The sequence below is a fragment of the Brassica rapa genome, chromosome A10, assembly GCF_000309985.2.
Source record: "Brassica rapa cultivar Chiifu-401-42 chromosome A10, CAAS_Brap_v3.01, whole genome shotgun sequence".
Taxonomy (NCBI): Eukaryota; Viridiplantae; Streptophyta; class Magnoliopsida; order Brassicales; family Brassicaceae; genus Brassica; species Brassica rapa.
In genome coordinates this window covers 9,348,223-9,363,280 of record NC_024804.2, presented here as the reverse complement: position 1 = coordinate 9,363,280, position 15,058 = coordinate 9,348,223, and the positions used below count along the sequence as shown (strand labels likewise).

At 35.6% G+C, this 15,058-nt stretch overlaps 5 protein-coding genes across 6 annotated transcripts; 2 read left to right on the top strand and 3 right to left on the bottom strand.

The window, feature by feature from the left end:
- Positions 1-3,835: 3,835 nt before the first annotated feature.
- LOC103844780 (golgin subfamily A member 6-like protein 22) lies at positions 3,836-7,893 on the bottom strand. Of its 2 annotated transcripts, XM_033282691.1 has the most exons (4): positions 7,654-7,893; positions 6,538-7,392; positions 4,488-6,382; positions 3,836-4,409 (listed from the first exon to the last, which is right to left on the bottom strand). In XM_033282691.1, the coding sequence occupies exons 3-4, from the start codon at positions 6,270-6,272 to the stop codon at positions 4,065-4,067; spliced, it is 2,130 nt and encodes a 709-aa protein (XP_033138582.1). In that variant the 5' UTR covers positions 6,273-6,382; positions 6,538-7,392; positions 7,654-7,893; the 3' UTR covers positions 3,836-4,064. The 2 variants fall into 2 exon arrangements, with proteins under 2 accessions (XP_033138582.1, XP_009119840.1); XM_009121592.3 differs by lacking the exon at positions 6,538-7,392.
- A 237-nt stretch (positions 7,894-8,130) lies between these two features.
- LOC103844779 (PP2A regulatory subunit TAP46) lies at positions 8,131-10,555 on the top strand. Its single transcript, XM_009121590.3, has 9 exons — positions 8,131-8,317; positions 8,386-8,508; positions 8,821-8,907; positions 8,993-9,097; positions 9,193-9,354; positions 9,452-9,487; positions 9,570-9,641; positions 9,716-9,996; positions 10,066-10,555. Exons 1-9 carry the CDS (start codon positions 8,141-8,143, stop codon positions 10,319-10,321), a joined length of 1,299 nt encoding a protein of 432 aa, XP_009119838.2. The 5' UTR covers positions 8,131-8,140; the 3' UTR covers positions 10,322-10,555.
- A 64-nt stretch (positions 10,556-10,619) lies between these two features.
- On the bottom strand, positions 10,620-11,992 carry LOC103844778 (phytolongin Phyl2.2). The gene has a single exon (XM_009121588.3). The coding sequence runs from the start codon at positions 11,760-11,762 to the stop codon at positions 10,962-10,964; it is 801 nt and encodes a 266-aa protein (XP_009119836.1). The 5' UTR covers positions 11,763-11,992; the 3' UTR covers positions 10,620-10,961.
- Positions 11,993-12,141: 149 nt separating this feature from the next.
- LOC103844777 lies at positions 12,142-13,572 on the top strand. The gene is made up of 4 exons (XM_009121587.3): positions 12,142-12,483; positions 12,810-12,948; positions 13,023-13,108; positions 13,199-13,572. Exons 1-4 carry the CDS (start codon positions 12,178-12,180, stop codon positions 13,352-13,354), a joined length of 687 nt encoding a protein of 228 aa, XP_009119835.1. The 5' UTR covers positions 12,142-12,177; the 3' UTR covers positions 13,355-13,572.
- Positions 13,573-13,868: 296 nt separating this feature from the next.
- LOC103844776 lies at positions 13,869-14,975 on the bottom strand. Its single transcript, XM_009121586.3, has 2 exons — positions 14,461-14,975; positions 13,869-14,108 (listed from the first exon to the last, which is right to left on the bottom strand). The coding sequence occupies exons 1-2, from the start codon at positions 14,862-14,864 to the stop codon at positions 14,003-14,005; spliced, it is 510 nt and encodes a 169-aa protein (XP_009119834.1). The 5' UTR covers positions 14,865-14,975; the 3' UTR covers positions 13,869-14,002.
- Between the last annotated feature and the right edge of the window lie 83 nt (positions 14,976-15,058).

Below are 15,058 nucleotides of genomic sequence, written 5' to 3'. Positions count from 1 at the left end.
AAAACATTTTAATTAGCTTTTTTTAATTAGTTAGTATCAGAAAGTATTTAGTGACATATAAAGAGAATTAGATCACGATGACCAGAGAATAGACTCATCCCAGAGGGTTGATTATTGTAGTATAAGTGGCAGGTTCTATCCAACGTTTTGTGCATGACCGAAATTAGTAGTTCTGCTTCGGATTTTCCGTTGTAAACAGAAAAATAATCAGAAGCAAGTCATGTTGATAAATGGTATAAGTTGAGGATAACTGCTCTGTATTAAACATGTTTAGGTTATGAGAATCGAGAGGCCACTCACGTTAGTCAAATGTTACTTTCTTCTCTCAAACTTTTATACAAGGTAATACGAAACAGAACATGGAATTATAAAGATAACCATAAGGAGACCTTTTTATCTTTTGTCACTTGGGGCCTATTTCGTTTTTATCATAAAGCAATTTGGTTGCGTTTACGAAACGTGCAGTGTTCAAATAAATAAAGTCTGGAGAAAATATGTATTGCTATCCGAACCAAAAGTAAATACTTTTAAAAGTCATTTTGATTTTTCTTTTGATAAACTAGGATACCTGAACCTAAAGTAAACAATTTTTTTTAATTGTAAATTTGGACACAAATATTTATACATATAGTTCTCCTTTGTTATATGTTACCTCAACGTTTATGAGTTCTTAATAAATTTAATTGAAAACAAAACAAAGTGATTGACTGTTATCTCAATACTGCTAGAATAAGAGTTCCACTATGGGACCTTATTGGATACAAATGATGCTATTGTTCTTCCGTTGATCAAGGATTTGGATTTTTGAAATATATTGTGTCGATCTGATCAAAGAGGTTTCATTTCTTTTTAAATGAACGATTTGAAGTTCTATATCGGTATATCCCCTATATTTTAATCATGAAGCATTGCAACATGTTTTTGTATCCATGTGTCATCATTAGGATGATTCTTAGAATCTTCAAAAAAATAAATTGGTCCATATAAATATATATTATATTTTTTATTAAATTAACTATCAAATTGATTAGTAGTGTACAAAAGAATATTCTCAATTTTTTTTTTAAATAAAAACTACAAAATTATCTTACATGTTTAACATATATATGATAATTAATGATCATGAATAATACATATTTGATAACAATTTTTGTATCCTCTATCTTTTTGTTCAATTTTATATTATTAAAAGAAATTAAACAATCACATTAAACATATAATAAAATAATTTTGATTTATTTCTTATAGGTTATATTTTGATTTTTTTTTAAACGACTATAAATAACTAAATATGGTAAAAGTCTCATATTGAAAATTTTATGATCAATGGTTTAACTTTTTTTGTGCAAGCAAGATACAAATTATCGTAAACCGTATGAACATGAAGTCTCATTAATAAATATTCATATTATATATATTAATATAATTTAAATTATATTATATATTATATAAAAATATTTTAATTTCAAAAAATTTCAGTGAAAAATTATTGAGATCTTTGTATTTTAATTTTGAAATTTCTATTGAAAATATCACATTAAAAATTTTGTGAGTATCAGTTTAAAATTTTGTTATAGTAAATATACATATATTAATAAAATCATTTGAGTAGGAAGTATATATTAAAACATAATATATATATCAATGTCAATGTCACTAAAATTTAATTATATACCATATAAAGTAAATAAAATAATTTATTTATTTGTTTACCAAAAACATGATTGTAAACAAACAAAAGGTATTGGTTTTGATGTATGTGTCTACTATAATGTATATACTTTTATGTATATAAATTATTTTTTAAATATGTTGTTTCTAATATGTTAATCCTGGCAATCCCAGATATACACTTCTTCAAATCAAAGTGGTTTTTAATTTTGGAAGCACTATATACAGTAAAAGCTCTATAAATTAATAATGTTGGAACTGTAGTATTTTATTAATCTAAAATTAGAGAAATATTTGATATTATTGTATACATTTTTTTTTGAAATTCTACATTTATATTGGTTTTATTATACTATTTGGTTTATTTAAAATATGTTTCATAGAATTTAAATATGGATTTAGATATAATTTTACATGATATCATTAAAATATATTTAGTGTTAAGAAAATATAAAAATAATTTCGTTGTGAATATAAAACAAACATTATAATAGTTGATTCATAGTTATATAAAATGTGTATACATATAAATTATTAATTTATACTTTTAATGGGACCAAATATTTGCATAAGATTTTCTAAAAAAATATTATCTTATTATTTTATAGATTTGTGTCATATTTTGAACCGGGCCAATTTGAGACTGGAGAAATTTATTAATTTATAAAATTTCTACTATATATATTATTTCATTTAGAATAAATAATTTAGTTTTTTTTATTCCTTAAAAGATTTTAATGAAATATCTTGAAAAGATTCCAAACACCTCCTTTTGAGTTTGTTTGAAGAATTCAAGATTTGGTCATTCGTCTAATATTTATTTCTCCCTAATATCCTATCTAGCTATTATAATGAGAGATTTGAACGATTTATTATAAGTTTTTTTGGTTTATCATTTAATAAATCAAAAAATTCTTATTTTATATATAATATACATATACTAGAATGATAAAGTATTATATATTTTTTTTATCGACATAGTCTTAAGTAATTAACTTCAAATGCGTATGTTAATAAAATAAATAATTTGTTTTGTAATTCTAGAATTAAATGATTTTTAGACCAAACATGTGAATATATACTAGATAGACATTTATATTTCGAGTACGTACTTATGTTATATTATTATATAGCAGCTTGATATATTATATTTGAACACTAACATGTGAATAGAGTTTGCCAGTGTTTTTCTTCAAAAAAATTATTCTTATATGTGTATATGGAGTGAAATTAATTTTTACAGATGTTCATCTTTTTAAATTGACACTTATGTAATTCACCGAATTCACATAAGAAGTTAAAAAGAAACAAAACTCACATATCATTGAAACAAAAACTAGAACGAAAGCACAATTTTATAGAGGTAGAAATGAAATCACTTATGGAGAGTCAATAGTAAACAAATCGAGAGTAGAAAACCTAATCCCCTTTCGTAATTTTACAATCGATGTTGCGTTTTGATGATTTGTATCAGCCTTAAAATTTAATTTCTTTTAGTGCATTCGAAGTCTTAAAAATAATTAAAATGAGTTGTAATATGTTAACTCTTCAACAACGATGATACATTTAAGATACCGACATTTGTATATATCATTTACAATCAATAAATATTGTAGTTTTGCAAAATGTTAAAACTATTTAATAAACATACATTAATATTAAAAACGCACTTCACGCATGCGTGCAAGTTATCATCTAGTTTTTTTTATAATATATAATATTATTGGATTTTTGTTAATCTCAAAACTCAACTACCAAACATTGTTGATAGAATGTTTGAAGCTTTTACAAAATAACAAGAGGGCAAAGCAAAAACAACAGATGCAAATACTTTTTATTATCGCTTCCAAAAGTGAAATATCCAATTTAAGCCCCATCCTCTCCTTAGCCCACTCTCTAATCCTTTTAATCTTTCTCTCTTTATAATTTTATCTTGTGCTACTTTTTTTTTATATAGTTTGCTTTTCAATTAGCTAACCGATACCAAGCCGAACCGGAGTGAACATCTCTCCTTTTGTTGTAGTAGAACCTACATTTTGAGTAATGCATGATTTAGACAAGTAAGGAACTAAGAGAAACCTTTATTATATGAAGCAAACCATTGCAAGAGATTAAATACTTCATTTCTTTGAAGATTTTTTTAATTCATATAACATAGATTTTCTTTAGAAAAAACAAAGTAATAATGATTTTACTATATGATGTAAAGAACATACAAGTTTATCGAAATGGAGAATGTTTCTTCCTACATCTTTACGGAGACTAAAGCTAACAAACGATTAAAAATAAGTGAATTTCTATATACAAACAAAACCTAAAAGGCTTTCTCATGAACCGTAAGAAGAGCTGAAGTGGAATTGTAAAAAAGGATTTACATGTAGTGTAGTAGCTACTCATAGTCGTTGAACGCCGTCGTCCCGTCGCTTCAAATGTATCATTCCCTCACGAGCTAGTGTCCCTCCAAGATCACCTATGATTCGAGATATCCTAACCTCAAGCCCTCTCTGCACTTCCTGAAACAAACTTCTAATGCTTTCTGCAAAACGTTCTGGATCAAAGCTGCTACTAGTAGAGGATGATTCAGTAGTGATGAAGCCTACTAGAACCTCTACAAACCCGGAAGTGATCTTGGACTGGATCTCCATTAGTTTCTGTCCTGTTGCCACTATGTATCTTTGCAGCTGAAATGTCTCATCTAAGAAATGCTCTAGTGATGTCTTTCCTGTGTCGTTCACATGCTACATATAATGAAAAGAATCAGTTTATGTTAACAGGGGCACTAATGTAATTGATATGAGGAAAAATGATTTGCTTACCATTTTTTTGCAGATACCATCAATCTTCTCTTGAAGTGATTGATACCTAGTAACTTGTTTGTTGAGCAGTGTAATGAGCAATAACAAAGCCCTTTTCCCGGTATCACTGCTGCTGATCTTGTCAATCTCTTGGCTCTCTTGTTTGCCGATGTATCTTTCAAGCATCATCAGCTGTTGTCTCAGCCTTTTGATCTTGAACGAGACTCCAAGAGCATGAAGATCCATTCTCCAAGGTGGATTGTTTGTGCTTGATGGCTGGCTCTCACTCTCCTCCTTACCATCTGCTTTTCCATTCTCTGGTAAGAGAATGTCCTTTTCAGATTCTTCTTCAGCATCAGATTGAGCAGCTTTCAAAGTTAAATGTCTCAGTTCATCAGGAGAATATGATTCCCTTCCTTTCTCCGTCGCATGTTCCTTAGAACCTTCCTTTGGTCCAAATACTCTTTCTTGCACTTGTAGTTCTTCTGCTTTTGTGTTCTTTCTTCTATAACTCGTGTTGTTCTTGTGGGACAGGAAGCTTTTTAGCTGTGTCTTGAAATGTTGTTTCCTCATAGCAACAGATTCTTCCACTCTTTGACTGACAAGGCCTTCCTTGTTGTGTCTCGACTGTGACATTTCTTGGCTATGTCCTTCTATACAAGATCTCAACCGGTTTGATTCTAACTCAGAGTTCATCAGATGCAAACACAAAGCTTCAATCTTTTCATGCTCTGGCAAAACCCCTATCTCTATCTCTTGCTTCTTCCCTATCACTCTTATACAAAAATCTTCTTCACCAAAACTCATGTTCTCACGCTTCCTTGCAACTCCATTGGCTCCTTCAAAATGCACCACTCCGTTACCAAGTTCACTGAAATCATCATTAGAGTAGGAACCCATGATCTCTGGGACGACATTAGGATCTTTATTCCATTCCACATGTTCATCAATGTGAGTAATGGAACCAACACTGTTGGTTGTTTTAGTAGGCTTACTTGTGGTTTCGAAAGCAAACATGCTTCTTAGTGACCGTCTTGACTTTGAGTTTGATCTCCAACTCTTTGCTTCATCTTCATCTTGCTTCATTTTAGCCTCCATAAGCAATGTATGCATCTCGGCTATATCCAGTTTTGACTTCTTCAACAACACCGCCAATATTCGATCTTTTGCTTCCACATCTTTTCTCATCTTGACCATTTCTAAAGACAAGTCTTCAACTTCATGTCTTTTAGCATCGATTTGCTTATTCGCACGACTCAGTTCAGCTTCAAGTTGTCTCTGGCTAGAAGCAAGCTCGAGGAATGTCTTCTTTTGCCTCCATAGCTCAGAGGAATGTTCTTTCACATCTCTCTCTTTCATTTCCCTCAATTCTTGAACTTCTTTCTCTGACTTGACCAGCTTCTCCTCTACCTCTTGGCGTTTAAGCTTCTCTTCTTCAATTTCTTTATCTTTGGATTGCACTAAACCATCTTTTTCTTTTAGTCTTTCTTGCAACTCAGATAAGCTAGTTCTCTTCCTCTTCTCCATGTTCCTTAGCTCCCTCATCAGAGCTTCAACCTGCAGCCTTTGTCTGTACTTCTCCTTTAGCCAGTTCTGTTTTTGAGACGCGATTATGCTAACTACCTTCTCGTTAGCTTTTGCATCTTGGTTTCTCAGTTTCTTCAGCTCTGTAATCTCACGGTTGGCATCCTCTAGCCTCTGAAGAAGATTACCCTTCTCTTCATCAAAGATTCTCCTAATCAGCAAAGCGAGTAGCATCATTTTGTTCTTCATCTCACAACACTGTTTCTCATCTCCCATGGACATGGTTGTTGCTCTTTAATAAAAAAAAAACAAAAGAGCAACAACACAAAACCAATCTCTGTAGATATGACTAAATCTGAATCTCAAGATGCATTTTCCCTTTTATCATCCATCTGTCAGGATAAGAAAACAGGAAAAAAAAACTCTTATCAGAGCAACTAGTGATAAAAATGAATGTGAAAAATTCCAAAGCAAAGAGTCAGAAGAACATCAAATGCAAGAACCAAAAAAGGATTCAAAATGAAACCAAAAGAAAGAAGAACATAACCATAGAAGAAGATGACCGAGATCTTAAGCAAAGGTTGAGTGAAACTGCAAAGTCTTAGCACAAGGAAAAACAGGGAAGAACATGTGGTATGGCATGTTCTATTGTTGGGTGGGGAGTTACATAAGCTTTTTATTCTTCTTTTCCAGATGGTAATGGCAGAGGAATAAAGTTAGGTAAATAAAATAAAATATCTGACACACATGTAAAAGAAACACTGTCAAAAGAATCATGTAATGTAAGATCATCCTTACAGATAGATAAAGGCAAGAAAAATGAATGCTTCTCCTGGTTTTCTGTTAACACAAGGTCCCTAGATGTGTCCCCACCTGCTCTTTATAATTTTTGTTTTTGACATTTCATTTCAATAACGATTGGTTGTCATGGAAAGCAAAAATCAAACTACATATTCATTCTTCTTGAATAGTGTCACCATTAACAACTGAGATTACTTAACTAGGTTTTTGTAGTAAGATCCATCTTATTAAACTAAAAAAATTGGAGTCTCAACTTTTTAATCTTAAAAGTTACAAAGGGTGCAGAGATAGAAAAGTCTGTTGTATATTTTGCTTAGGTAAATATTGTTTCTCCGACATAAATACTCATCATCATCATCAAAGCTGGTATGAATTGATGGATGATTTAGAAATAAAAAGACTTTTACACCACAAATGTTTTTAGAGATATCTAAAAGTGGACCAAGTAAATGCAATCATTCCATTTCACTATCAATAATAACACTTTTTTAGAGTTTTTTGTAATTTACACAAGAACTAAATCCTTAAATTTCCAGCTTTTTCTTATAATGGGCCTTTGTTGAGGCATTATTGCAAACACTTGAGAACTATATATCATACACTGCACATGTAAACGAAACCATCAATTTTTTTTTTTTAAAATGTATTCTAGCACTTACTATTTTCATCCCAATGAAATAGTGAAATACAAAGGAATTTCCAGATACAGACATACATCAAAATCCAAATGCATTATTTTGCAAAATGAAATCGAGATTGAGAATGTCCAATAGAGATGTGATAGAGACAAATCAACTAGTTAAGAATGATATTCAGACAGAGAAAGAGATTTAAAGTAGTAAAAGGATTAAGACTGAAGTACCTGTAAATTAAAGTGTTGAATCAGAGAAGAAGGTTTCGTGAGAAAGAAAGGCATTGTTTAGATAAAAGGTCATCGTTTAGATAGGCTTCTCTCTTGGGATCCTTCTTCGAGAATCAATCAAGCTTTTTCCCCCTTTTGATGAAATCTGTAAAGCTGGGAACTTTGTTTGCTGGAAAAAAAATGATGAATATCGAATTTGAAGTAAACCATTTTATAGCCAAAAAAAATAAAAAGTAAAACCAAACATATATAAACATTAATTTTATTGGCCGTCGATGTTTTAGATCGTGCGGCAAGAAACCAATTACTTACGGGGTTACGCTACACCCACCCGCACTAGATCTTGGAGGTAGAATCTATACAACTGAGTCGGTTAAAGAATTGTCCACAGATCTAACGGCTGAAACTAACTCTGACTTCGTCACTTGACTTGACGTGGGATGATCTCATCCGTCCTTTTAAAATAACTCGTTCAGATTATTATTTTATGTTGAACCCTAAACATAAACAACATTTTGTCTCAGATTTCACGGATCCACTTTCTCGAATCATTTTTGCTCGGTCAGTGATGGGTGGTGTAGCTATGGAGGAGATGCCATTATCGGCGTTGTTCGAGGAAGCAAGGAAGATTCATCTCGCGGCTTCAGAATCCCGCGCCGATCAGGTTGGAAAGCTTCTACCTTTTTATACGAATTCGATTTACTGAATCGGAGGAGGTTTGTTGTGTGTTAGGATGTTGTGAGGAAAGGATGTGCGATGTTACAGAAATGCGAAGACATGGTTGGGAAGCTGGGGCTCTTCTCTTCTAACGAGACTAAAGAAGATATCAGCACCAACAATCTCAAGTATCTTTTGGTATGGTCTTCTCTTGTTTGGCTTTATGTTTCTCCGAGAGGACGTGTGTTTGGTTGGTCGAACGAGAATAGCTTTGGCCGCTTCGGTTGCACTCTTGAATTAGACTTACCGGTTGCTCTGTGTCGAGATGATAAGATTGTGTGTGTTACATTTCTTGAAGTAACAAAGGATATCTTCTCAGCTTATGGTTCAAGCTTCAGTTGCTTTCTCTAGTTACTAAAGTTCCGATTGTGTAGAGATCATAAGATTTTGTGTGTGTGTGTGTTTGTATCGACATTTTCTTGTAGTGACGAAGGCTGTGTGTGATTGTAGGTACCTTTCTATCTTGCGGAGTTGACGGAGAAAATCAAACAGGAGGACCGGATTCCGATTGTCAAGGCTTCGTATGCTAAGTTGAAGGTATGCTTAGTCTTTGCAGCTTGTTGCATCCCTTTGATGTTGCTAGTGGGTATTGTTGAACATTGGGTCTTTATTATGTGTGTAGGAGTTCTTTTCGTTCTGTGAGGCAATGGAACTTGTTCCGGAAGAGGAGTTGGAGGCTTCTTCACGAGGAGGTTCTGCTCCACCTGCTGATAGGAGAGCTCTCAAGGTAGATTATTCATCCACCGCCGTTCTTTGTGTTTGCATTCTATTGTGAAGAATATGTTATGTTTTTCGGATTTTCAAAATCTTTATGTTTTATAGATAACTCGGTTCAAACGTCAGAAGACTGCAGAGGCGAAGCTCCTTGAGATTAAAGAGAGGAAGGAGCGACGCGGACGTTCAAAAAGGGCTGCTGCCTTGTCAACTCCGGTTGAATCTGGAGAAGAAGACATCCCAGATGATGACAGCGAAGAAGAAAGAGATGTACGTCCACAGTTTTGTTTTTGTGCTCTGTGTTATTTTTATTTTTTGGTAAATCAGCTTTCTGCTAACCTTTTTCTTGAATGTCTTTTCTTTGCAGGCGTGGCTCGCCACAATTAACTTGGCTATTTGCAAGGTTTGTCTAAACATCATTAGTGGAATCCTCTATGGTTTGTCACTAGATGTGGCCTTTATCTGATGGTTAAGCTTCGTTGCAGGCTATTGATCTGTTGGAAATGCTAAAGAGAGAAGAGGAAATGCTCTCTGCAATCAAGGAAAAACAGTTGAAGGTAAGTTTGCTTTCTTTCTTTACATGGTACTATGGCTCTTTGATAAGCTAAGAAAATGGTGTTATGATGATCAGGATGGAGAGGATGTGTTTTCTCGGGATGCACTTGATGATCGCACAAAGAAGGCTGAAACTTGGCACAGAGATGCTGCTGCGAGGGTACAGTACTCTAGACCGGCACAACCAATCACTTGTGCTACATTTGCACAAGATGTGTTGGAAGGGAGAGCTTCAGTATCACAGGGTCACGAGCACAAGCACCAACCTCTTATATTCGGTCCAGCAAGCATTGTGAATGGATCTCTTTCTACGGAGAGAGAGAGGATGATAGCTCAAGTTTTCCAACCAAGTCACAGGTAAACACAAAGTCGCAACTCATCGCAAATACCTTTAAAAAGGTGTGCTTAAACTTGGGGGCTTTGTAGGATGCCGACGATGAGCATAGAGGATGCTGGGTTAACAGAGATGAATATAATGAATGATTGGCAAGAACAGACCAAAAAAGCCATTGAAGAAGCAACCACCTCATGGCACAATGATAGGCCTCTGAGAAGAAAGGAAGAGGATGAAGAAGATGACGACGAAGATGAAGAAGCTGTGATGAAAGCTAGAGCTTTCGATGATTGGAAGGACGATAATCCTCGTGGTGCAGGTAACAAGAAGCTCACTCCTTGTGGCTGAACATGAGATTGAGAAGATAAAACACTCTCTCTCCTCCTTTCGCTACTTATTTCCGAATCCTCTTCTTTCAATTATGTCTTTTGTAATGTAATCATCTTTCTACTGTAAACCATAGACTGAGTTAAGTACTGGAGTTATCTTTCTTTTGGAATTATTTTTTTTCTCTTTTAAATCCGCCGACCATAGAAGCAGTGTAACGTGCGACTGGATCTGAAACCATCTTTCTTTGTCATCTATTATTGTGCGACCCACGTTCAATAATCACAGCACACAAGTTATGGGAGTATACATCAGAAGAAAAAAAGAGATATACAATAAAATACAAAACACACATGTTGCTTGTGAATGATATAACTTTCAAAGTACAATGAACATATCACTAACATGTAAAGCCAGGACTCAACTTACCTAGTTTCATCCTGGAAACAACACTTTCTTGTGATCTTTGAAAAATAACAAAACAAAAAAAAGACAAAGGAGAGGGAAAAAAAGGATCAGACTTTTTGATCCAGAAAAACGAATACCCGGCTCACGAGGAAAAAAGAAGAAGAATGAACTGATGTATGATCAAATGCTGATGCAGCTTGAGAACAAAATGAATTTGAAGATGTACGTACACACCGAGACTGGCTGGGTTACTTTACCCATTGACGCATTGAAACCCTTCACAAACCCAAAGCCAGATTCCGAAGAGAACAGCACAGATGCAGAAATCGAAGATCAACACAAACCACACATGTTTCTTCCACATCTGTTTCGCCTTTTGCCTGTGATGATGATGATCTGTTAACAAACCATTTCTCAGTTCCTTGCGTGATGACACTCCACCGTTCCCGTTCCCACACAAATCCACCTTCTTCTCCGACGTCTCCTTCATCATGCCAACGTCACCGGAATCTTCCGTATGCAATCTCTTATTCTTCTTCTTCAACGCCTTCAATTGCTTCCCCAGAAGCGGCATCAACGACGCTCGTCTCCCTTTAGACGAATCAATACTAGGGTTACGACTATCCCTGGCGACGCTCCTCGGAGATCCAACCAAATCCATGTCTAACTCCAAATCCACACCAACGATCTCCGCGAAAACTGGATCCATCTTAGCTTGGAGACAACGAGGAGAAGGATTGGTCAACGTCTCCCCTCCTCTGACCAGATCTTCGACAGCTGATCTCAACCGGTTCAATAACCACAAGGATTCCGGTTTCTCCATCGCTTCGTCGAGGATCGCGAAATACACCAAGGAATCATCATCATCGATTGAGAATGTGTAGGTCTTCTTGCGAACGGTGTGAGAGAAGATTGAATGGTGCGGAGGCGTGTTCTCGATGCATCGCAAAGCTACGTCTTCGATTCCTGGCTCTTCCTTCGACGCGAACTCGGCGAGGACGACGGTTCCTTTCGCGATGCAAGTGTAGGATAACAGGCTTGGATTCGAAATCATCCTTGACGGAATCGCAACAAAAGGATAATTAATGTTGCGATCTCGATCGAATATGAGAGGTTAGATGGTTTTGGTGAGATCCATTTTTGGAGAAAGACGAAGCAGCGACAACGATAGGTTCTGAATAGAATATACAGTGTGCGTGACTCATCTCACTTCGTGAAAGTCAAACCACCATTTGATATTTACAAGAACACCCTCACCGGCTCTGTTTCTAGGTGTCCACACGTGGACTGTCACGTGATAGGGGTAACAAATTAAATTACTTACTATTTTTGGATCGGGTTACTTGACCCTGCTCATTTCTTTAAAGGGCCGAAACGAAGCCCATTACTGACTTGTTACTACTACTGTTGGCGCGTGATTTCACTGCGAGATCTTGTAAAGCGCGTGAGAAACGTCGTTTAAGAGAAACATGAAGAAACGAATACCATCTGAACTCTCGATCAAAAAGATGGATCAACCCGACCCGAGAAATGCGTCTGGCCTGATTCTCTCCGTCACTGAACCGCTGCGATCTTTTCTCGCGTCGGCCTGCGATGATCGTCGTCTCTCCGAAGAACTCAGAGATATCGCTTCGGATCTGCGCTCGAGGAACACCGTTCCCTACAATTTGCTCCGCGCTATATGGACCGGATCCGATCCCTCGACCAGACCGGCCTTGTTGGGACTTTTCTCCGGCTCCGGTTTCGTCTTCACCAGTCCCAAACCCAGGGAAAAGGTATGTGAAGTTCGAATGTTACGTGGAATCCGATTTCGATTGATCTTTCTGGGGATTTCGTATTCGATTATAGCATCAGTTTCATTCATATTTGACCTAATTTGATTACCTTTTACCATCACCTGCCAAAGTTTATGAGATTTGAAACAAGTAGGGAATGAGAGCTAAATTGATTAATACATTTTTCTTAATCAATTTGAAGGATAGATAATCTATACATATTAGCCACTTAAATTTTAGGGGCCAACGCGAATGTTTCATGGAACATTTCTAGTTATCTTTGTGAATTTTATGTTTGATTTGATTTGATTCTTTGCTCCTGATAGAGTGAAGAACTGAAACTGAGACTGCTAAAGCTGAGAGAAATAGCAGAGAGGAAGGAATACGCTGAGCTTGTTAAAGATATAACACCTAGGAAACAAGTCGAAGAGCCTTTCTCTTCTTACAAAGACCAGCTCGGTTTTGGTAAACACTCTTCTTGATAACTTTCTTTGATATAGTATTACACATAGGTCACTGATGAATTTCGTTTCTAATAGGTTTACACGTTGGTCTTACAATGTTCACTGGGTATTTGGTTGGATACGCTTCCTTCAGAGCTTTATTCAACCGCAACCCCGCTCTCGTAATTGTTTTCTGTGTTCTCTCATTTTCTTTCTTGAAACCTGTCACGGTTAAATGAAGTTTTTGAATCATTGTGTGTTTCGAGTTTCAGAGTGCTGCTGGTGGGATACTTGGGTTAGTTTTGGCGATGCTTGTGGAAACACTTCTGTTTATAATCAAAACATCTAAAGATGATCAGATTCAGAGCTCTAAATCATCCTCATCCTCATCCTCATCATTCACTCCCACTATTAAGAAGAATCAATAGAACTTTTTGATTTTTGCCTTCTCGTTACAGTTCTACTGAGAAATATATTTGTAGAGGTTTAAGCTTCGAATCCATATAGTAATCCAGTTTGGGAAATTTTTGTCAAAAACACACGATTTTAAAGTTGTCAAAATACATTTTCCTATGTAATTTTGTTTTTCTATGTTTAAACAATTGAAGCAAAGATTTTGTGAAATTTAATTGTACTTTCTCAGCTTCACAAAGGGTATCTTTACAAGTCAAAATGGTTCTCTACGATCTCTGATAATTGCTTTGAAGCGGTCTCTATGGACATATATACACACATTCTGGAAGAGACTCTTTGCTCAAAAATGATTATCTAATATCTATACACATTATAGAGGAGGCTCCTCGCTCAAAATGATTATATAAAAACATTGTAGAGGAGCTCCTCGCTCAGAAATGATAATACTGCATTGATAATTTTAAGGTGTGCCCATTGGTTCTCCAAATGCATACGAACTTTTACATTCACATGTCAAGTTATGAATCGTGAATAAAAAAAAGTTTTAATTTTATTTCTTTTATTTATCAAAGAAGCAAATTCATCATCATACAATGGAAAACTAATGGAGTAACATAAGTATAAGTTTTAAGAAGAAAGATGTTCAACAAACTCTTTATTCGTCAAGGTCCTCCGAGTATGGCGTTCTCAGTATCTTCTCTGCTCAATGCATAGCTAAACCTTCTTTCCATGTCTCTCTCTAGATTCCCCGGCCCGCTTTTCAAGTACCTGTGTTACAAATCAATCTGCGTTACTCCCAACTTGGCGGATTAAACACACACTCTCAAAGGGAATGTCAATGTCTAGACTTATTTGGTTTGATCAATTGAGTTTCACACGTTCATTTAGCTTTCCAAATCTCAGTTCCAGTAAACGAAAACATTCAAAACTCGTGCTAAGATACATCCTAGATCGAACCAACAGCATACATCTTCCTGAGTATCCTCCTCATCTATTAAAGACAGTAGTTTATTGTCAAAACAACACATTCACAGACACTTTAACACCAACTTAAATAGGTAATTTAACTATATTAAAAAAATCGAAATTTAGACGAACTCAATAAGACTCTGTTCTGTACCTTATGCAGAGATCTGTGACGTCAAGAGATAACTGAGCGTGCCAATCAGGTTTCTGAATCAACCAAACAGCTCTATCGTCTTTGCTCTGGTAAAACCCTAACTTCCTCAGCCACGCCTCGATGCACGGCAAGCTATGCGAATACAGTGGCTTGTTCTTCTCCGGTAGCTTCTTCAGCCACTCGTCCTCCGTATCCGATACCTCCTCCGCTTCCGAAGATTTCGCAGATACTAGGGTTAGGGTCTTCCTTCGAATTGGGGAAGAAGAAGAAGAAGAAGAGAAAGAAGCGAAACTACGCCATCTCTGCGTAATCGAGGCATTCGAGCTCGAAATGTGAAGGTTTGATTGTGCACTTGGTAGTAAAATACCGGATGGTACGAACTTGAACGTATAGACGCAGTTCATGATAACAAAATTCACCGAGAAAACTGCTATTTTCCCGGACAATCGATCGAGAAGAATCTGAAAATTTGAAGGAAGTAGATGAAACTTGTTCTCGTTCTATCTTTGGGGACGATAGTGTTGTATAGAACTTGCCACGTCAGCAGATTGAATTTTCCTTTTACTAGTGGGCTTATGGGCTTAATAAAATTAAGGCC